We start from the raw sequence: 22,808 nt of genomic DNA, 5'->3' as shown, positions 1-22,808 counted from the left end.
CAGTCAGAGCCATCTTTTTGTCACAAGAAGGACATTTCCGGAACAGAGCAGCCATTCTGACAGGAAATTCTTGTGGGTTACCACAGAAAAATAAATCAGAAGCCTTATTTATTTAAAAAATGTCGAAATATAAGAGAAAACTGTCTCAAAAAAACAATTTCAGTTGAAAACTGAAGAGCTCAAGCTCCAGGATCCTCATAGAAGGAGCCGGAAAAAAGAACTGACCCAACTGTCACCTGTGGTGCACCATGGGAGCAGGGGATTGCCTTCAGGTTTTAAAGGCACGGTACCCCTACTCTAATGCCTTAAAGGCAAGGTGTCAGTTTTATTTGTTTGCTTTATACTCTACTGCAGCCTACTGGCAAATGCCTGCATTTACAGGTTTTTCCTATGGCAATAAAGCATTGTTGTAAACAAATGTTTTCTGCTCTCTTTCTTCCTTAGGGTTTGGAAGAGTCCTACTGTATGTATGCTAATTTATGTAATTTTGCGGCAAATTTTGCCAGTTGGGAAATGTTTTAGGCTGCAAATATGTTTTCACATATATATACATATATATTTATATGTATTTTCTATATGCTCCGGGATCCCGCACATGGGCGGGGATTATTCATAGATTATGACTATTGATGAGTATCCCCTGGATGAGAATCTGAACAAACGCTAAACGACAGGCAAATGAATCTGCAATAAACACATGGGGCAAACTTTCAAATTTCAGACCCAACTGACATTCTGGAGAGAAGATGCGGAGCATGCAACTTTGGAATACTCTAAATGCTACAAAAAAATGAACGCTAAAGAAAAAAACCCGAACAATAGAGAAGTGATTTCACATGGAACTAGCATGCATGTTTTTGAATAAACGCTGGTTTCGGAAAAAGTTGCAGTCATTCAGTATGGCAAAAAATGACTCAATGGCTAATAAGTATACCAAGCCTTTCAGTGGATAAAAAATAAGCTATCGCAGTCAAGATTATTTTTTAATGCAGAAGTTGCAATCTCTGGTTCTTGCTCTTCCCCTTCATACCTGTGGATCTGCCTCAAATACTAAAAACTAAACCAAGAACATTCAAACTCCAATGTAATCAAGATAACAGGTGCTCATTTATTCCACAGCAAAAACTTTCCTTCACATCACTCGTAAAAGGAAAATTCAAACAGAAAAATGTACTAGCTAGAATTGGTTGAAGTGTTTACACAACATTATGGAAAAAATGGTCTTCAAGAACTTTGTAGCAAACCTGTAAATCAAGCAAGCAGGTTACCTTTGCATATTGTACAAAAGAAGAATGGGGAAGCACACCAGTTTACATCAGCAAACAAATGGGTCAGTAGGAGGCATCATGGGACACACTAGTGGGGCTGATTCATATAGCTATTTCAACAGATTCTTGAAGGGATTAGAAGAATGAGTGGGAGCACGCTGAACGTTTGAGTGAAACATCTGCTGCAAGACACAGGTTTGGATTAGAAAAGCCCTTGCAGCAAGGAAAATGTAGAAGATTCAGTGCCCAAGACAAAGCAATGTTTTGACTCGCAACTACATCCTGACTAGGAGAAACATTTTGGTATTGCACAAGAACTAAACTATTTCTTGATCCTACCATTAACTGGACCAGATTTGCCGAAGCAAACATTTATTTTGCTCTTTGTGTTGCCAAACATGGCTTTCTGAGGTAGACACCTAGATATTCAGGGAAAGCAATTTGGAATCCCACGGGTTGCCTGGAGTAAAAAAAAACTCTGGGTACTTACCCTACCTTGTGGTACATTGAGGCAAGGCATGTTAGGCTACCACTACAAGGGTGGAAATTAACAGGCTGTAGGGGCAGAGGATAGTGTAATGACTGAAGATGAAACCAGGGCTTCCCAAATGGCATTATGAAACACAATATATAGTTTCCACCTTGCTAAGACGATAACCAGTTTTCTGTAAAAAATAATCTAGTTTTCAAAAATGCAATCAAGTAAAAGCTGAATCATTTCAGCACTTGGCTACCGGTCATGCCACACATGCGCATCTTAGTTAACCCACTTGAAACAGTTCATTTGTTTTCTACAAATAACTGGCATGTTTATGAATCTACCGGTCAAGTTTATTTAAACATCTGCTAACAAAACTGAACAGTACATACATACATTGCAATTACCCAGCTATTTTCCAAACCAGATACTTTCAAGACTACAAAAAGTGAGTTGAGTAAAAATGGTAGAATTGTAAGCTGTATATATATAGAAGAATGTTTAATTGACTATTTACAGGGCCAAATTTAAAGAATTCATGTTTCTTCCGCTGCCATTTCTTCACACATTTTTTCATAAGACCTCCCATTGGTGTCTTCATCTTTTATTTCGGCAATTATCTTATCTTCTCGCTCTTCTGATTTTTCTCTGGATTTCTCTCGGGACGTCTCCCTGGATTTCTCTCGGGACGTCTCCCTGGATTTCTCTCGGGACTTGCCCCTAGATTTTTCTCGGGACTTGCCCCTGGATTTTTCTCGGGACTTGCCCCTGGATTTTTCTCGGGACTTGCCCCTGGATTTTTCTCGGGACTTGCCCCTGGATTTTTCTCGGGACTTGCCCCTGGATTTTTCTCGGGACTTGCCCCTGGATTTTTCTCGGGACTTGCCCCTGGATTTTTCTCGGGACTTGCCCCTAGATTTTTCTCGGGACTTGCCCCTAGATTTTTCTCTGGATTTGCCTCTGGATATTTCTCTGGATTTGCCACTGGATTTTTCTCTGGATTTACCCCTGGATTTTTCTCTGGATTTGCCCCTGGATCTGTCTCTGGACTTTTCTCTGGATTTTCCTCTTGAAGGTTTGTCTCTTGAAGACCTTAGAGAACAGAGAGCATATTTGTCAAACAATTCATATCCCATTGAGAAAACTACAAAGCCTGCAGTCCTTATACTTTAGTATTAAAATGAGGAACTCCGGCACAGAACCAAACAATTCCAATCTTGTACATTAAGAAACTGTTTACTACTACTACTTACAATTTTAGAAAAGATTAAATCAGTGACAGCAATGAATTCTTTGAACGGAAGATCTGGAAAAGTTGCCCTTGAACGGAAGACCTGGAAAAGTTACCTACATGCTAAGTATTCCAGCATCTCACGGTGTATAGAAAAGAGCCCCAAAAATGTCAAAAGGAACACTTTAGTCTTGTAGCAAATAGGCATGTTTAAGTTTTATTTCTTTATGGACACAAAGTTTCTGCCACACATTTCCTTTTAGGTGTCATCTTGCTGAAAGCAGCCACTATATACCAAGTATTTATTTTAAAAAAAAGGAGAAAGTGACGTTTGATCTGAATAAATACCTACTTTGAAGAACTATGCAACAGACAAATTAACATTTAGCATGGTATCTTCCATTGAGATAGGTATTCAGAAACGATAAACGGGTACGTGCACAGTTAACATTTAATGCACAGCCTCATATATTAAAAAGTAACGTGATGGGAAGGCTTTGGACAGGTCTTCTCAAAGCCTGTCCAAGTTAGTCCTTACACCCCCTTTGAAATGGAAAAATTTACCAATACGCCCTTCCACTCTGAAGGTTCCCCGATCCACAAGTGTTAGCTTTCTGCTATTCAAATGTAAATTTTACTGTTTATTTTCTGGCTCCAACTCTGCTCCTGACAAGTGTTTTACAGAACTGATGATGCAGCTGGAGGTAAGGGAATGAGCGAGCACAAAAATGGCAATATAATAGGGGACACACACATACCACAGACCAAACAGAACCAACGCACAAGTCGCAAATTTAGACAAATCCAAAAAATTAAAAGTCAATGCCTCACTATGGATTCCACCTTAAATCTTCAATCTCCACAAGACTTGCAATTTATACTGGAAACAAGCATGAGGAAAAGATATACAGAACACACAGTTTGACAGGAAAGATACAGAAACTTTTTATGGGTCAAGCACTCAGGAGCAGCACTATGCACATATTTGATAATCTGAGTAAGAATCTCGAACTCACAAATGTCTTCACTGACAAGCAGTACAGAGCAGGCCTCAAGTAATAAACTACTGAGCTTCCATAGCCCATTAATAATCCAAACAAAGGTGTTCTGAATACAGTGAAGCTGCCACCTGATAGACGCTCCCATAGGATATTTTGGGGTTTCAGTCCCTACAAGGTAAGGAGCGCATCTGAAAAAGACACAGCAGGTTGAACCAGCAGTCTCTTCCTGACCTTGAATGGCATAGTGCGCTTCCCTCAGTTTGTCTCTCGCCTTTAAGGTCTTCACTTTGTAGTCTGGGCAGGCCTCAGTTGTCACTTCTGTGGTCTATCGGAAGGCAAAGGTTGCACACCTGGTGATAATGTTTGTGCAATCTTGCCATGGCACTTAAGGCAAAAAAAGGTGTTTTCTGTATCATACAGAACAGAAGGCCCACGGTCAAGACATTCTCTGGTCTTCCCTCGATGTGAAGTTTTGATGAACTGTTTTCTTTCCAGCACTTCAGCTTTTTCCTCGACAAACGTTTAATTGAATCTTTTTGGTGATGGGAGAGCTTTCAGCAATGCTTTCCGACCAAACGACAAAAAAAGAAAAAAAAAGGAATATGAAGATGGTGACCATTTCTGCGAAGTGGAATATGATATCCGGAGAGACTGGAATAGGCAAACAAGCACTGGCGTTGCCAATAGGTCTCGCAGTAGGAAAGTTGGAGCTATTGGTTTTGTAAATGACAAAGCCCTTTATGTTTTTAAAATGAAAACAAAAATAAAAGGCATTGTTTTTTGTAATAGTAATAGCTCAAACTCTTGTGAATGCGAGACCTATTGCATTGCTAATGCTTGTTTGTTTTTTGTTTTAATGCCTGCTTTGTTTGTCCTGTGCACCATAGCAGTGAGTACTTAAAAGATAATGAATATTATTGTTATCACAATACATTTCAGCATGCCATACCACTACAAAATACCTTTGTAAAGTCTAGGGTATAACAAGCCTTTCCTGTAGTGTCGGGGAGCACATCACTTGACCCTTGATGGTGCTATAGGAGTTAATGTCTATGATGGCAGAGGCAACCAATGAAACGGGGGTAAAACGTTCCTTAGAATAAAATCACTGGTTATAGGCAAAGAAATGTGACGAAGCGTCATTACCATATAGTTGCATATTGAGATGCTGAACTAAAATTAGATGGTGCTTTCAGGCAGGCTTGCAAGCTGGAAGGGTTACACTAAAAAATGAGCTATTGGCATTGTAAATGAGAATGCCATTTATTTATGATTTGGTTTTAAAAAAATAAATAGAAAGGCATTGTCATTTATAATGCCAATAGGTTAAACATGCGTAGCGGCGAGACGTATTGCATTACAAATGTTTGCTTAGGGAGAAGGTAGAGTGAAGTCGAATTCCTAGTGTGGCTAGAAGAGATGGAGATCAGAAGAAAGCGCTATGGGCAGAACGACAGTAAGGGAGAGGTAAGAATAGCATGGAAGAAGTAAAGTTAAGGCGAGACCTATTGCATTTTCATAAATGCTTGTTTACTGAGCCAGCGGAGCCGGCCCGAAATCGGATTTACTGGGACAGCACCCTGGGTGGTATGGAGAGATTGGCGTTTGTTGGGAGTGGGGAGTGGGGAGGGGAGGGGGGGTCCTGGAGGTGTGAGGAAGATGGGGTGGGTGGGCTAACAATTACGAGGAAGTACCTTAAGGGTTAATTAAATGTCTTTCCCGGCACCCAATGGAGACCAAGTAGGATGGACAAGCTGCTTTTTGCATAACATTATGCCAGGCAGCTCCCTGTTGCGCCCCACGAATATCAGCGCCCCGGGCCCAGCTTCCTAAGGCCAGCCCGGCGAGCCAGTACTCTCCGGCTAAAACTTTTAGTTAAATATTGAAAGCTGCTGAAAAGGGTTGTACTTGCCTTTTCAAAGTACAGGGGTGCAGGACTCAGTGCCTGCATTTTAAGTAGTACACCAGGCGAGGAAGAGGTTTGTACCTGGCGCCCCTCACTCAAGCCGGCACCCCAACAAATCCAAGAGCAGTAAACCGCCGACGGCCGAATTATTTCAACGTACAAACATCTGCAGGGATTGTGCACAGCTACTGTGTGCCCTCCATGTCATGTGACCTCCTGCAGCTGTGACCTCAGGCTGTATAGTCAGCAGCACTTACTTTGCATGTGAATTGAAAACTGCGAGCCCCGGAGACTGTTTGCTAAGAGCCATGAGTGGCTGACGGGGTCACGTGACGGGTGCTAGGTTATTGTGCAGCGTGAGGAACCAATTATACATATATTTACAGTACTGCTGTTTTCCCCGCTTACAGTAAACAAGAACAAACACGTTTTGCTTTGTCTTTTTTTTTGTTTTATATTCAATTCATCACCAACTTCTCTTCAGCACTACTGCTGCATTTATGAACAGAAATATTACTACAAACTCCATGTGTGAACGCGACGGAAAGATGGGTAAGTGCTGGGAGTAGCTCATGCATACGTTTACAACACTGAAGATCGAGCTAAAGGGAGAGAAGGTGAAGAAACAGTACTAGGAGGAGAGAGAATTGAGCAGGCACGAGACAAAAGAGAAGAAGAGGGAAATGAGAGCGATGCAAAATGATTAAGCATAGAATAGGACACAAGAAAGATGAGGGAGGCAAGAGCAAAACTGTAAAAGGAGCGAACAAGCACAAAGATTTGAGAAAGAAATGAGAACAAGAAGAGAACATCGAAAGAAGCAGACAATCAGGAACAAGGAATATGACTGCAGTTTTGTATTTGAAGCATTGTTGTAACAATTACTTATTGTTACATCAATCCCGATGCATTTCTATCATAGCAAGTTATCTTGGAGACACAAAGGGTAGGAAAACACCTTTGATGTGGTGGCGGCCGTGAAATAATGCAAATAGGAGGGAGGGAGGGAGGCTGATGCGTGTGCTTGTTTGGTCACGTGATTCACGTGAACTCGAAGAAAACCGCACAGAAAAAAGTGAATAGTTTCTTACCCGTCGGTGTAGTTTTGCAGCTTGAAGATCTTTCTGGATTCACTATGCTGTGCATTATTCCGCGATCTGGTGGTTGGGTCCGGATTCGAAGTCTTTTTTCTCTTTTTTTTTTTGTAACCCGGGTGGGCGTCGACGTCCCACCATTTGGTGCACCTTCGTGATGTCGGCACCCTTGGGCGCCATCTTCGCATTCTTTTTTCTTTTCTTTCTTGTGGTGAATCCATGGCTATGTGTATTAAACTTTCCTTCAACGTAAACTCCTTCACGTATATTTGTCTTTGTTAAACGTTCCTATCTTACTCTATGTCCTTCCACCTTCTCCAGCCTCATCTTTCTGGCGGAGGTGGGTGGGTTCGCTAGTGAATCCAGAAAGATCTTCAAGCTGCAAAACTACACCGACAGGTAAGAAACTATTCGTTTTGCAGCGTGAATCTTTCTGGATTCACTATGCTGTGCATCGATTTCGTAGCGGTTTTGTCACTCATGTGGCAGCTGGGTGGAAGATGAGCGTTGGTTGTTAAAGATATGTTGAAGCACTCTTTGGCCCACTTGTGCTTTCTTGTTCACCTGCACATCTACGCAATAGTGTTTAGTGAAAGTGTGCACTGAAGCCCATGTTGCGCCAGGCATATGTCTTGGATGGGCGTGTTTGCCAGGAAGGCGATCGTTGCCCCTTTCTTTCTGGTTGGGTGGGCCCTCCGTGAGCTCTTCACCAGCTTGCATGTGGCAGAGCTGTATTGTTTTGGCAATCCATCTTGCTATGGTGTTCTGTCACTGGTCTACCCAGGAGACTCCTTGCGAAGGACACAAAGAATTGTTTCGTCTTCCTGTGTTCTTTTGTCCTTTCTATATAGTGCATTACTGCCCGCCTTGCGTCCAGAGTGTGGAGCGCCCTCTCGGCGTTTGACGTGGGCTTCTGGAAGAAGCTAGGTATCTGGATACTTTGGTTCATGTGGAATTTAGATACTACCTTGGGCATGAAATGCAGGTCTGTCCTCATCACGACCCTGTCACTGTGTATTTGTATGTACGGTTCTTGCAGCGTCAAAGCTTGTAACTCGCTCACTCTGCGTAGCGATGTTATTGCTACTAGAAAGGCTGTCTTCATTGTCAGCATTTGTAGTGACGCTTTATGGATGGGTTCAAACGGTGGCTTCATGAGTTCCGTCAGTACCACGTTCAAGTTCCATGCCGGCGGCGGCATCCTCTTGGGTGGCGCTATTCTCTTCGCTCCTTCCAAGAACCTTTTAACTACTCTGGAAGTGAAGAAACTTCTTCCTGTTTCTCCTCTTGTGTATGCCACAATCGCTGCCAGGTGAACCCTCAGCGAGGACGAGCTTAGTTTAGCTTTGATCAGGTGCGTGAGGTATCTAAGTACTGTAGACTCTCTAGTCAGTTTTCTCTCCAGGTTTTTCCTATGGCACCACTGCGTGAACCTCTTCCATTTCTCCCCATAGCACTTCCGCGTGCTGGGCCTCCTTGCTTCTCTCAGCACCCGAAGTGTGCTCTCTGGTAGTTTTAGATGTGTGAACTCTAAGTCCTCAGGAGCCACGCTGACAGGCTTTCTGGTTCTGGGTGTAGAACTTGTCCCCCTTCCATGGAGAGAAGGTCTCTTCTTTTTGGGAACTTGTGTGCTCTGCCCTGCGACATCTCCATAATCTGAGAGTACCAAGTCTGCCTTGCCCATTGGGGAGCCACCAGGATGAGAGTCATGTTGCTCGACCTGCACTTGTTCAGGACTCTGGGGATCAGTGGCGTCGGTGGAAAAGCGTAGGCAAATTTCTTTGACCAACTTATCCATAGGGCATTCCCATGGGACATCGGTTCCTGTTCCCTCGATGCAAAGTGTTGGCATTTTGCATTCTGGCGTGTTGCAAACAGGTCTATTGTTGGTGTGCCCCACCTCCTGAACAGCTTCTCTGTCTCTTGGTTGTTCAGTTCCCATTCGTGGGACACCGATGCTTGCCTGCTGAGCCAATCCGCTTCCACATTGTCCTTCCCTGGCAGGTGTATGGCAAGCAGGTCTATCCTGAGTGGGACCGCCCATCTCCATATTTCTTGAGCCAAGCTCGACAGAGGGAATGACTGAGTCCCCCCTTGCTTGTTGATGTAAAACATCGTTGTGGTGTTGTCTGTCTGTATCATCACCCTTTTGTTGTAAAGGTGCTTTTGGAAGGCCTTGAGGGCCAGCAACACTGTTTTCAGTTCCAGGTAGTTGATGTGCTTGACTGCATCTCCTGGGTTCCACAGACCCCTCACTCTGAGCCTGTTCATGTGTGCACCCCATCCTTTCTGGGATGCGTCTGTGGTGATGGTCACAGTTGGGTCCGGTGGCGTTAGAGGCTTCCCCATCGTTGTATTCTCCTTCGTCCACCATTTCATCTCCTCCTGCACATTGTGCGTAACAACCACTAGATCTTCCCAACTTCCTTCTGCTTGTGACCATTGCTGTTGCAGCCACTCCTGTAGTGGTCTCATCTTTAGTCGAACATTGGGGACCAGGTGGATGCATGACGCCATCACCCCCAAGATCTTGCTCACCGTCCTCACTGTCAGAACTTGCCCCTTCTGGTAGTGACGTTTCTCCCTCAGCAGGCTGAGTGTTCTCTTCTCGCTGGGTGTCACTCTGCATTCGACCGTGTTGATCAGGGCTCCCAGGAAGATTTTCACTTGTTCTGGGTCCATGGAGCACTTTCTCCAGTGGATGGAGAAGCCCAAGTTCGTGAGTGTTCTTGTGACCTGTTCTGCGTGAGCTTTGCACCTCGTGTAAGAGCTTGCTTTCACGAGCCAGTCGTCCAGGTAGGGGTACACATGTATACCCTCCCTTCGTAAGTGTGCGGCCACCGCCGCGAGGCTTTTGGTAAAGACCCTTGGCGCTGACTTGAGTCCGAAAGCCGGGGTTGTGAACTGGTAGTGGTCTTCGTTCACCTTGAATCTTAGCATGTGTTTGTGTTTCCTGTTCATGGGGATGTGCAGGTATGCGTCTTTTAGGTCTATCGTGGACAAGTAGTCCCCGGGCCTTATTTGTGGGATGACCTCTTGCAGGGAAGTCATCTTGAACTTTTGAGTTTTTACGTAGGTGTTCAGGAACCGTAGGTCCAGGATGGGTCTTAGGCTTTCGTCCGCCTTTGGTACTAGGAAGTAGTTTGAGTACACCCCCTTGTTCCGTTCTTTGTGCGGGACTTGTTCTATGGCCTCTTTGAGGAGCAGTTCTTGAGCTTCCTCTTGGAGCAACTGCAGTTCTTTGCCCTTGTGACCCCTTCTCTTCGGCTTTCTGCGTGGTGGATATCCTTCCTATTCTATGCAGTATCCGTGCAGTATAATGTTTAGTATCCACTTGTCTGTGGTTATTTTTCTCCACTCGTGTAGAAAAAATCTCAACCTTCCCCCTACTGGTGTTGTGTTTTCTCTTGAGCCGTGTCCGTGTGAGCCTCCCCTTAGCTGTTGGTGCTCTCCCCCCTGAGGCTTTGGGTGGGTGAGCGCCTCCTTCCTCATGGAGTCACTTTTGGGGGGGTTGATCAGCACCTCTCCGTCTCTGGCCCCGTCCGTTTCCTCTCCCTCGAAAGGACTGGCCCCTATTCTGGGAGTTCCAATTCTGCCTCTGTTGACCCTGGTACCATTGGTTGGCCCTCTGTTGACCATGGTGGTGCGACTGTTGCGAATGTTGGTTTCCCCCTCTACCATTTGGTCTCCTTGTGGGGGTGCCTCTCCGCATCCCCCTGAATTGTAGGGCTCTCATCGATTTGGCTGTCTCATTGTCCTTCAGCTGAGCCAGTTTGTCATCTACTGATGCCTCGAACAGCGTCTCCCCGTTGAAGGGGGTGTTCAGGATGTTATTTTGCACTTCTGCCTTGAAGCCTGATATTCTGAGCCAGGCTTGCCTTCTTTCAGTGATGCCTATGGCCATCAGCCTGCTAGACGTTTCTGCCCCATCTAGGGCTGTCTTCAGGCATGCGTTTGCTATGTCCTTTCCCCCCTCCACGAGGTGGGCTGCCCTCTGCCTGTACTCCTCAGGCATGTGTTTCAGCAACTGGCTCATCTCATCCCAGTGCTGATATTGGTGTCTATTCAGGAGTGCATTGGAGTTTGCCATCCTCCAATGCATAGCGGCATTTCTTTCAATTTTCCTTCCAGTGAGGTCCATCCTCCAGCTTTCCTTATCAGGTGTTGGCCCAGATGTGGTTGGCACGTTGGCCCTTCTTCTGGCCGTTGCCGCGATTATGGAGTCAGCTGCCACGGTGCCCTGGATATAAGGGGGATCCTCGGAGGAGAACTTGTATTTTTTCTCCGTCCTCGGGGTCACTGACCTGCATGTGGCCGGTTCCTTGAAGGCTTCAGTGCCTTGGGCCATGACGCTCTTCAGCATGGGCAGGAAGCTGCTTTTCGTCTGTGAGGGGAGCAAAGTCTCTAGCAGGAAGTCAGCCTTTGTCTGTTCTTCCTCCAACTTCACATTGTAGACTGCTGCAGCCTTCTTAACAACCTCATAGTAAGCCCCGATGTCGTCTGTCGGCGAAGGCCTCGAAGGGTATGTCTCCACAGGTTCCTCGGGGTTATCGGCCTCGAGATCCTGCCATTCTTCCTCTAGCGACGCCGAGGATTCTGAGTAGTAGCTCTCGCGGAGGTAATCTCCTTCCGAGCGGTAGAAGTCCTCCTCTTCTCCCTCATCTGTGGGGTTTGGCGTTTTCGGCGGCTCCTCGGCTTCGAAGTCCTCCTGCACCTCTACCTCTTCGGCGGTCGCAGCGGTCTTCGAGGGAGTCGAATAGGTCTTCGAGGGAATCGTGTAGTTTTTCATTGTTTCCTCGAAGGCTCTCTTCCTCTGGAGCATACTCTCCATTTCGGCCTCGAGCCGTCTTCTCTTTTTCTCCATCTCTGCCGCTTGCTCGGCGTCGAGCCTTTCGGCTGGTCTCTTCGACGGTACCTTCGACGTCGAGGCCGTTCTGAGCGTCTTCTCGCTCGAGGGTCCCTTCTCGAGGGCCTGCCTCGACGACCTTTGCTTTTCGCTGGTGTTTGCCATCTGCGAGTCCTTTTCGAAGGATCCGCTGGGCCTTTCGGAGGATGCGGCTTCGGACGTCGAAACTTTCGTCGCCTGCGCTCCTTTCGAGGACTTAGCCTCTGCTTTTCGGGGTTCTCCCTCAGGCTTTCTCGGCCCTGTCTGGGTTTTCGGGGTCGTAGACTTTCCTACCTTTTTTGCAGGTCTCACATCGGTCTCTAGGACCGGGAAGTCATCTGGTCCCTCGGCGATGTTCTCCTCTTCATCGGAGGAGGCACCCAGCTGGTAGAGGCTCGGCGTGGTCCCTTTCCCTTGCATCGTGTGGTGGGCCACCCTCTGTCTCTCTCGAACTCTCAAAGTCTTCTGCGTGAAGATTGAACAGGTGTTGCAATCCTCGCTGGAGTGGTCGATCGGCAGGCAGAGGTTGCAGACCGGATGCTGGTCCTTCTGCGCGTACTTGTGGTGGCAATTACGGCAGAACTTGAATGGGGTGTTGACCATGTGCTCGCTCAGGGGGCCCCCTGCGCGCGCTTTCTCCTTGGCCGTCGAGTATCACGAGGTTTTCTCCTCTTTCTCCGTTCTGGTTCTAGGAGGTCTTCTTCTCCGACTTCCCTCGGTCCTTTTTCCTCAAAAACTTGGTGAATTTCCTTCTTTTCTCCTGAAACTTCTCCGGAGCGTCATGCGACGATCCAGACCCAACGGCGGAAAAAAGAATCTGAAGACGGCGCCAAAGGGTGGGAGCTTCCGCAGGAAGCGTGCCGACGTCACGAAGGTGCACCAAATGGTGGGACGTCGACGCCCACCTGGGCTCCAAAAAAAAAAAAGAGAAAAAAGACTACGAATCCGGACCCAACCACCAGATCGCGGAATAATGCACAGCATAGTGAATCCAGAAAGATTCACGCTGCAAAACCTTAGTTTGACGAGTATTTTGAGCACTTGAATTCTCTCAATTTTGGAAAAGGCGAGACCTAAAAATGGTGGGACAGTCAACATCGAACAAAAACAAGAACAAAAAAAAGAGAGAGGAAAGGAACCAACACAAAGGTGAAGGCAAATTCAGAAAAGATACAAGCTGCAAAACTGTTCGAAGAATTACGATGTTAAGATGCCAAAAGCATTACTGCCATTTTCCCTCATTCAATTTCAATCCATAAGTTCAGAGCCATCTGCCAACCGTATCAAGTGAGTTGGCATTTGGCAAAGGACTATGGGACAGGGAGCCAGACAAGTGTCTCTTCGTGGTCAAATTAAATATAGCCCAGAGATAGATAAAAAAAATAGGAGGGGTTAAGTAAGAATCACTGAAGACACAATATTTAATATTGTGTGGGTACCGATGAACGCAATATCAGATACACACATTGGGAACAGCCCTCCAAAAGAAAGGCAAGGAACCCAAGTTGTCAAATCAGTCTCACTCTTTACAAGAAGACATAGGTTTGGCTCATGTTTCCAGATGAAATTGCTGCTCCAGTCATGATACTAGACTGGTGTAAATGTATAACAGTAAGGTACACATTGGATAGAATACATACATCCAGCATTGCATTGCCATTCATTATGCAAGGGTATCTTGTTCTTCCTCTGCCATGAAGACACCACAAAAAAGCATTCCCTTTTAAACTAGGACTCCAGTCATGTGGTCAGACCACCTTTTGCTTGCCTTCCAACATAAAACACTAAGCCACGCACCTAAAAACACCTTATGTGCATCCACCTATCGGCCGTGGAACAAATTCATTGAAGAGAATGTCATACTTTCAGACTTCCAAACAGGATTCCGTCCAGTAAGAGGCACAGAATATGCCCTCCTTGCATCTGGGATGACCTGAAGAACACAGACTTGTTAAGAGAAACCTGTTAATTGTCTCTAATTAATCAAGGAATTTTAGAAATATGAATCCTATCATCTGATTATTCAGTGGAGAAGTGTGGCTCACTGGTTAGAGGAGGCAGACCTGGAAGCAGAGGTCAGCGCGGGACCAGGGTTCAATTTCCGGCTCGGCGGGGTCTTGAGTCCTAAAATGTCCATGGACTCGACAATTCTCGCTCCGGTGCCTACTCGATTCACAGGTTCACACTCTGCAACTCTGGGCAATAGCTTGCTTAATCTCCACAACGGCCCCTCACGGCGGGATGCCTGGCTTTCAGCTTGCGGATACCCTGCCGGGGTTATCTCACAGGGGAATACCAGGACGGGTTCCCTAAGCAAGCGCTTAGAAACCGGTTGGTGCTTTGCGCTATATAAATTTCTGTACATTTACATTTACTGTCCCGGTCACTCCCAGCCGTCGAACACAAGTTACCAGTAATGCAAGGTTCACCGTGTTGAATGCGGTGGAGAGGTCCAATAGGACAATAAGTTGTGCTCTTTTAACTTTACCCCTTGTTAGCCAATTTGCACAAAACTTAGGGAAGTACAATTTAAAAATCAAGCCTAAGTGTTAAATTTGGCGTAGATAGGTCAATCAATAACAAAAGTTATTTGTTGAGAATATAACCTCCCAATGTTTCCTAAATTACATGCTCTACCACAGGCGAATACCTGGGAATAATTATTAAACAGCGTATCGAGACTCCACAAATGTAATGGGTAGGCAACCGGTCATTCACTGCATTTTCCTGATACGCCTTACGCCTTAGCGAAGTGGGAATTGATGGCCTGGCTCACGAATGGATGCGCGCATTCCTGGCTAATAGAAAATTCCAAGTTAATTGCCCACCCTTTAAAATCGGAAATTCGAGCACTTAGACATGGGGTGCCGCAGGGCACAATATTGAGCCCCATATTATTCAACCTGTATATGGCACCCCTGGCTAAAATAGCTGAGCCATATGGGGTCGAGATAGTGTCATACGCGGATGACACCCAGCTAATAGTGACACTGTCTCGACCGCCCGAGGAAGCCTCAGCTAGCTTCTCGGCATGCCTCAGCGACCTGGCCAGATGGATGAATACCAATTGCCTATGCCTAAATGCAAATAAAACTGAGCTTCTTGTGTTGGGGAAGACTCCATCTATCTGGTCGTCTGCATGGTGGCCATCTGAACTTGGCGCCATACCAAAACACCCCGAGCAGGTGAAAAACCTAGGGGTCAGATTAGACTCTACTCTGTCTCTTGAACACCACACCAGAGGAATTGCAGGCAAATGTTACGAAATCCTTAAGACTCTACGTAAAACCCTGGATTCCCTCCCCGCAACTAATAGGAAAACTCTGATCCACTCTCTAGTTACACCCCATCTCGATTACAGCAACTCACTGTATATGGGCTTAAGCAAAAAAGGCCTTCAGCGTCTGCAGTGCGTCCAAAACGCAGCTGCCCGACTGGCACTTAATTTATCTAGAAGGTCCTCAGGGAAACGTGCCTTAGCCATCCTCCATTGGTTACCCATACGTGAACGCATTACATTTAAAACAATGTGCATGACTCACCGTATTGCCCAAGGAAAAGGACCAATATACCTTCAAAAACGACTGACCAAGCACCAACCTAAACGATTTTTAAGATCCCAAGGCAGTATGCTTTTTCAAGTGCCCAGAATCTACCGGACACATATGGGCGGTAGATCCTTTAAATACTTGGCCTGTTAACCATGGAACTCACTACCTATTGAACTTAGAATGGAACCATCAGAAAAAAAATTCAGCCAAAAACTAAAAACATACCTATTCCCGAAAATATGATCCTTTTCTTTCGGCCCCCTTCAGTTCTCCTCTTCCTAGCTTTCCCTGTTTCAGCCCAGTCCTTGTTCCTTAAAGCGCGGGGACACACTGTTTTCTAGTGTAACCAGGCGCTATATAAGATGCTTTTATTATTATTATTATTATTATTCAGTGAATTTTTTTCAGCCCCTTGGAAGATAGCTCAAGGATCGGCAAATGTTTATCACTGAAAAATAAGTTTAATTGATCGCCAACACTTGCAAATACAAAAAATACATTTGATAATCACTTTGGCAGTAAGAGGAATCCAAGAAAAACTATTCAGAGATAATGGATGCAAAGCTTGCTTTGCCACTGCTTGTTTTTGGAAATTGAGGTGGTTTCTGTAACAGTCTATTTTTGCTGTAGTATATTGCCGTTTCGCATGCTTTGTATTCCCCTGCCATCTAGTGTTGGGTTTGGAAAATTAATTTGTTTTTTTCAGTCTTTTGGATTTTTTCACCTTAATAAATGAGTAAAATGTGCTAGTTAATTACCACTTGTATTACGCTTGATTTTTAAATTGTGCTTCCCGAAGTTTTGTGCAAATTGGCTACCAAGGGGCAAAGTTAAAGAAGCAAAAACGTGTTTTCTTATTGAGGTGCGACTGTACTCCAGTAATGTTTTTGGCACAATCTGTGGTCATGTGTGCTGAGGAACAAAAAGCACTACAGATCCGGGGTTACCATTGCAGACCAAAGTGAGTCATTCTGTCGCATCTTGTAGGTACTGTACTGTCATCTGTCTCTTGTTGAGTTGTGTTTTGCTTGTTATATTAATGGTTGGCATTGCATTCGGTGTCCTATCTACATGGTGGCATTTACCTTTTGCATCTCTTGGTGTAGTGCTATGTAGTTATACCCAGTGTTGAGGGCAGCGTGAATTGTATTGTAACAGTTTACCTGTCGGTGTAGTTTTACAGCTTGAAGAATTTCTGGATTCACATGCTGTGCATTGTTCCGCCATCAAGTGGTTGGGTCCGGAATTGTTGTATTTGTCCCTTTTTTAGGTCTCGCCTAGGCAGCGTGCATGAGCTGCTCTAGGAGGGTCTTTAGCCATCGTGTTCACTTTCCAAGCACTGCACTTGTGCTTATGGCGGTATCCACCTTGCTGGAGCGAGCAGCAGCGCGCCACAAGCACGAGTGCAGTGCTTGAAAAGTGAGGACTGGGCGCGCGTGCATACACCACTGTCGGGCTTGTTTTTCTGTAGGCAGCGCAGCAGCTTGCTCCTCATTGGCTGCAATACGTCGCTATAGTGCCCGTAGCGGTGGTTCTCACTCCCCTCCCGCCTAGTTTTAATTAGTGTGGCCTTTCACAGCTGCGCTTGTTTCAATTGTTGCTTCCCGCATGCCCCTGCTTGTTTGGTTTCCCTCAAAACCCACTTTACGCCTTTTATCTGGAACTCATTTTAGAGCCCTCTAGCTTTCACTATCCCACTTAAAGCCTTGCAGTGCACGATGGCTCCATCCGGACTAGAACTCATTATTGGAGAATTGCAGCCAGTGGTCTGTATGAGGTTTCCTACCAATAGACGCCATGCGTTTAACACATGCGTCCTTCATTTCAATCCTTTTGTCTGTTGCACTGTCTTTAAAAAAAACAACAAAGAAAAACCTCAGTGATAAATGGTTTCCGCCTGTTTTGCAGTTGCATGGGTACAATTCCTCCTTTTGCCTTTACTAGGTGACTGGCGCACTTTCTTGGGGGATATGGCCTCGATTTTATGTGAAACATCACTGGAAAGGTTTAATTGGACAAACATCCTTAGTCGCAGCAGCTGTAAGCAGATTTTTAATACGTTACTGAAGTCTGGGGCAGACACCCAGTCGGAACGTCGAACATATTTTCTTGTGCTTTTGAAACGGCAGGAATTCTTGGAAACCCTGGCGAAGCACTGCCCCAGTAGGGTGTGAGTGCATTGTATGTCTGTTCACAGTCTGTCCCCGCACTGCTGTTGGAAACAAAAGTCGTAAATAGTAAAAGGAAATGTTGGTCTAAATTAAACTTTTAGCTGCAGGGAATTGAGTTTTTCAATCCTTTAAATTAATTATTGCTGAATTATCTTTTTTTATTCCCTAAAACATGTGCATGTCCTCCAAGAAGTCACTTACATGTATATTTTAACTATTTCTTGTTCAGTCCGGGATAGCCCCCTACTACATTTCTGTGAACCCCTGCCGTAATACCGGTTTTGTTACATTCTGGCCTGCTTGTTTCTGTGTCGGTCTCTACCATTCCCTACTGCAGGTGGCTCCAGGGCATGTACCACACTAAAAAGTGAATTTTCCACCACACATGTACCCAACATCTTACAATAAACATCAAAATAAGGACAACATAATGCAAATAAAAACTTGCTGATAACTAAAACATAACCTACTTTGTTCCACATCACAATAGGACACTTGCTCCCTGTTTTAATTAATTACAGATGCCTCATTTCAATTCCTTTTCCCATGTGTGTCATTTTTTCTTTTCCACCTCCCCTCGCTTGTAACCTATTGCTCATTTTCTGGTTCTCCAACGCCGCAAAGCTATACAAATGACAATAGCACTATAAAAATAGGATCACTCCACTGCAAACAAAACAAGCATTGGCATAGCCAATAGATCTCGCCTTAGAAACCTTATAAGTATTTAGTTATGCAGTACAATATCCTTTGTGCAACAACATCAACTGTTGCATGTCTAAACGCTTATATGGTCCCAAAGGCGAAACATATTGACTATGCCAATGCTGTTTTTTTTTTGTGGTTGGTGGGCGTCGACATACCAACATTTGGTTTCCTTCTGTGACGTCAATGGGCTTGCTCAGGAAGCTCCCACCTTTGGTCGCAATCTTTGGATTCTTTTTTTTATGGTCTCATTCTTCCTGGTTGAGGAGGGTGGGTTCGCTAGTGAATCCCGAAATTCTTCAAGCTGCAAAACACCGACAGGTAAGAAACTATATATTTTGCAGCGTGAATCTTTTCTGGATTCACATGCTGTGCATAGACTTTGTAGCAGTTTGTTAGTCTTGTGGTGGCTGGGTGGAAGATGAGCGTTGGTTTGTGAATAGATGATGCAAGACCTTTTGTCCCATTTGTGCTTCCTTATTCATTTGGATGTCCACACAGTAAATGTGTGTACTGAAGACCAAGTTGCTGCCATGCAAAATGTCTTGAATTGGAGTATTTGCCAGAAATGAGACTGTAGCTGCTTTCTTTCTTGTTGAGTGAGCCCGTGGTGCTCCTTGTAATGTTTGACCTGCTTGTTTGTGACATAGCTGAATGGCTTGTGCAAACCATCTTGCGATGGTATTCTTTGTTACTGGTCTTCCCAAAAAGCTATTAGCAAAACACAAAGAATTGCTGTATCTTACTGTATCCTTTTGTTCTATCAACGTAGTACATGACTGCACTCCTAGCGTCAAGTGTATGCAGTTAAACAAACCCAACTCAGCATATAAGTACTTGGGTAGATACATGCTCATCCATTTTAAATATACACATATAGGTACATAGCAGCTTCTAACATTATAAATAGCTGTACTCAGTATTACATCAGTCATATAAAGTAGTTTTTCCCAAATACAACCAAGCCTATTTGTTGAGTTGTGCAAAGGGTTATAGCTGGTTAACAATGTGTGCTAGGAGTGCAGCTCAGTGTTATTTTAAGCATGTAGGCCCTTCTCGATTTAGGGCGACTGTCATGCGTGGGGCATCTATAGGGGGTGCAAGTAGAGATGTTTTGAGACAATCCTATAGATCCTTAGGGCCTGAAGTCAAAGGGAGGAGCTCAGCGTATTAAAGTGTCTGTTCTTGTCAAAATGTCATGTCATTGATCCATTCCTTAAATTTGGGCGCTTTGTCACGTCCCCATCTGCATGCTATTCTTCTCTTGGCCAATAGAAGACTAAATGAAACAAATCATATGCAACACCAATGGCCTCTGTGTAACCTAGCAGCGCCATTAGGGAAGAAGCCTGCATCTGTAGTGCTGATAAAAGCTACTGGTTGATCCTGGTCTTCTGCAATAAGTTGTGATAACACAGCCCCTACCCCGATCTCTGATACATCTGTCTGGACAATGACATTTTGGAGTAGTCAGGACTTTGCAGGATGGGAGCAGTGCACATGGTCTGCTTCAGGTCATCAAATGGATTTTGACAACTTACTGTCCACTGAATTTTTTTGGGCATATTCGTGGTAGTAAGATCCTTTAGGGGAGTCACAATGGACCCACATCCCTTGACAAATGAAAGGGGCCTGGGCATAGGCTTGAGGAACCCCCAAATTGAAAGCTAATGGACCCATGGGACCCGCAGGTGCACCAGAGGGGTACATAGCCCTGTGAAAGACTCCATACATGGCATTAAGGCAATGCGATGGGTCTTGTCCTGGAGCTGGAAATGCAGGGTAAGCTCCCGGGACCGAATCCGAACCAGGTGTTCCTGAACTCGGGCCAGCCGGCGCCGATGTCGGAACTTCTTCTGGAGTTACCTGCTCTTCTGGCACAGGGTGTTCTTGATCTTGAGCCAGACAATGGACCGAATCCGGTGACAGAGCCAGAGTCGTCGATGGACGCGGAGAGGCTTCAGGCGAAGCCAACCTTTCTGGTGAAGCCAGAATAGATATCTAAGGAGAAAATATTTTCTGTACCGTCGAGGCAAGGTCGATCTCGGCGCCACTTCTTTATCAAATCGATGTCTTGAAGAGTGCTTCTTTTTCTTATGTTTCTTCGGCTTCGAGTGTCCGGACGTCGGCTTCGAGACCGAACTCGGAACGAGACCTAGACCTCCTCCTACCTCTCTTCTTTTCTTTCCTTATTTTGGCCATAAAAAGCTTTGCCTCCCTCTCTTTCAACGCCTTTGGATTCATCTTCCTGCAGCATGGACATCCATCGACATCATGATCGGAAGACAAGCACCAAACACAATCTTCGTGCAGGTCATTGAAGGACATCTGTTTATTGCACTCCCTGCAGAGCATAAAACCAGATTTCATCTTAGACATCTTCGAAGGAAACAAGAGAAACGCAGCAAAACAGCTAGATATACAAATTAACTACGGAGAGTCCCAAACAAACGTTGGCGTCGAAGGCACGGAAAAAAGGGAACCGACGTCATCACGCCGACAAGGCCCTTTATGAATCCAGTGACGTCAGCGGGGTCGCGAGCGGAGTCGTACCCTCTGTGACGTCGTCCATGACCTCGTCGGCGTAGAGAGCTACAAAAAATTTCCGAATGGCTGCTGCGCAGGGGATATTCACAAGGTGAGGAATCCACTGGCAGATGTATCCATCAGAAGCCGCTCTCATGAGAAGAGGCCACTTGGCTGATATGCTTTACAGGCCACTCTGCCGGTTATCTCCTTTTCACCCCCCATCAAGGCCTTCCTAATCTGCATGGATCTTGCCCTCCGCGATCACTGTTGAATGTCCTTGCCCATGTCAGTCTAGCACAATTATGTAGCTGGCCCTTCATGTTCTCAGCCTTACTCCTGCCCTGTTGTGTCTAGCACACACGATGTGTATGAGTGAAGGCAGCACTGCTGGCTGCCATCTCCCACCCACTGTGAGCAAACAGCAGCTAAAAAAAGCATTGAAAATGCACTAGGTCTTGCCTTTGATTCAGTTAAAGCCATTTGCTTTGCTAATGGTATTGTATAGCAAAGCAAATCAAATTGTTTTAACTTATAAAGGAGAGACCTATTGCATTTTTAATGCTGGTTATATTTACCATTGTCCCCACCCTTATCCTGGGATTTAGAAGAATCTTTCTTCTTACGGTAACTTCCATTACCATGGTTTTTCTGCTTAACCATGGTGCGCACCCATTTGTCTGCCTTCTTTCCCAATTCTTGGGGGTGAGGTCAGATCAGAGTCCACCAGGAACTGATGCAGAAGTTGGTTAGTTATTAAGGATGTGCTCCCCAATATTCGAATTGTACAATCCTTCATACTCCAATACCTTGCTTCCATGAAGTCATCCTTTCAGAGCCTTAATAGCACAGTCTACAAAATCTACCCAGTCCTGGGTGTAATCCTACAGTGTTGAGTGGTAAAGCCAAACCCATCTACAAAAGTACTCCTCAGTACAGAGTAATTGTTAGCATCCTCTTCTCTAACAGCGAGGAGCTTATCTCTACCCCTGTCAGCGAAGGAGAGCCACAGGATGCTCTGGGCATCAGGACTGCAACTGGGAAGACTCCTGCTGCTCCTGATCTCATCGTCCTGCTCGTCTGCTGCAACGTCCGTGCCTGTGCGCCATACAGAAACCTTCCTAGGCCTGTGGGCATCCAACACTCCCTTGAAGTAAAGTAGTCACTTCCCTGCATCTGCATGCACTGCAATGAAGCAGACTGGTCTGCGGATCCTAAACTCCCACGGACTCCGAAAGGCTCAGCAACACAGGTGGTGGTTCTTCACATCCCTCAAGGTCTGCTCTGTCCTCTCACCAAGTTTAAGGCCAGTATAACTCATCTTGAGTCACAGGTGACGAAACACTATGCATTGTGTAGACTTGCAGTTGGAAAGGCTTGTTGGCTTCCTTTTACCAAGGTCTTTGGCTCCAAGATCCCCCACCTCAAGCATCTCCTGTGACCAAGATCTTTGTCCTTACCGCATCACTTGCATCGTGGGCCAGCATCTTTGGTGAGGTGCTCGAGGTCCTCCTGAGACTCCATTGCCTCCAGCCTATGGGTACTCCTAAGGGTCTCCTTTGATTTCTGCATGCTCCCCTTATTTCTCGGGGCCACCCCGACTCCCATGCTTGTGGAGAGTTACCTGGACCTTGCTGGTCCCGATACTTTACCTTCTTCACATTCCACGTGGGTTGCAGTTGCAAAGGCTTTGGGTGCTTCCGACAGACACCCACCCCTTAACCCTTGACATCTAACATAGGACAGCTCGTGCACGGCTCCGGGTCATCCACAGCGTCGCCAGGTATGTACAGCTGCAGATTCAAGGTCATTGTCAGCTCTCCATCAGTCTACTTCAGTGGGCATTCGTCTTATAAGCCTCATGGTCATTTCCAAGTGCCATAGACTGTCCACTCTGCTTGCAGGTTCTTCTCATCCCGAATCCACCTTTGGGTTTCAACGACACCTTCACCTTCTCAAGCAGCAGCATCTTTCTGAAGTCCCTCATTGAGT

At 45.6% G+C, this 22,808-nt stretch overlaps 1 protein-coding gene across 2 annotated transcripts in view; it reads right to left on the bottom strand.

The window, feature by feature from the left end:
* Nucleotides 1-1,085: 1,085 nt before the first annotated feature.
* The window catches only part of LUC7L (LUC7 like), a 235,161-nt gene continuing 213,438 nt past the window's right edge, over nt 1,086-22,808 (bottom strand). For both annotated transcript variants that reach the window (XM_086941373.1, XM_086941374.1), the window contains one exon: nt 1,086-2,838. In XM_086941373.1, coding sequence (XP_086797499.1) covers nt 2,283-2,838 — 556 coding nt within the window. In that variant the 3' untranslated portion in view covers nt 1,086-2,282. The remainder of the gene's footprint in view (nt 2,839-22,808) is intronic.

This window comes from Lissotriton vulgaris, chromosome 10 (assembly GCF_964263255.1).
Source record: "Lissotriton vulgaris chromosome 10, aLisVul1.2, whole genome shotgun sequence".
Classification (NCBI taxonomy): Eukaryota; Metazoa; Chordata; class Amphibia; order Caudata; family Salamandridae; genus Lissotriton; species Lissotriton vulgaris.
Note: the sequence above shows the minus strand (reverse complement) of the source record. Positions and strands in the feature narration are given on the sequence as shown.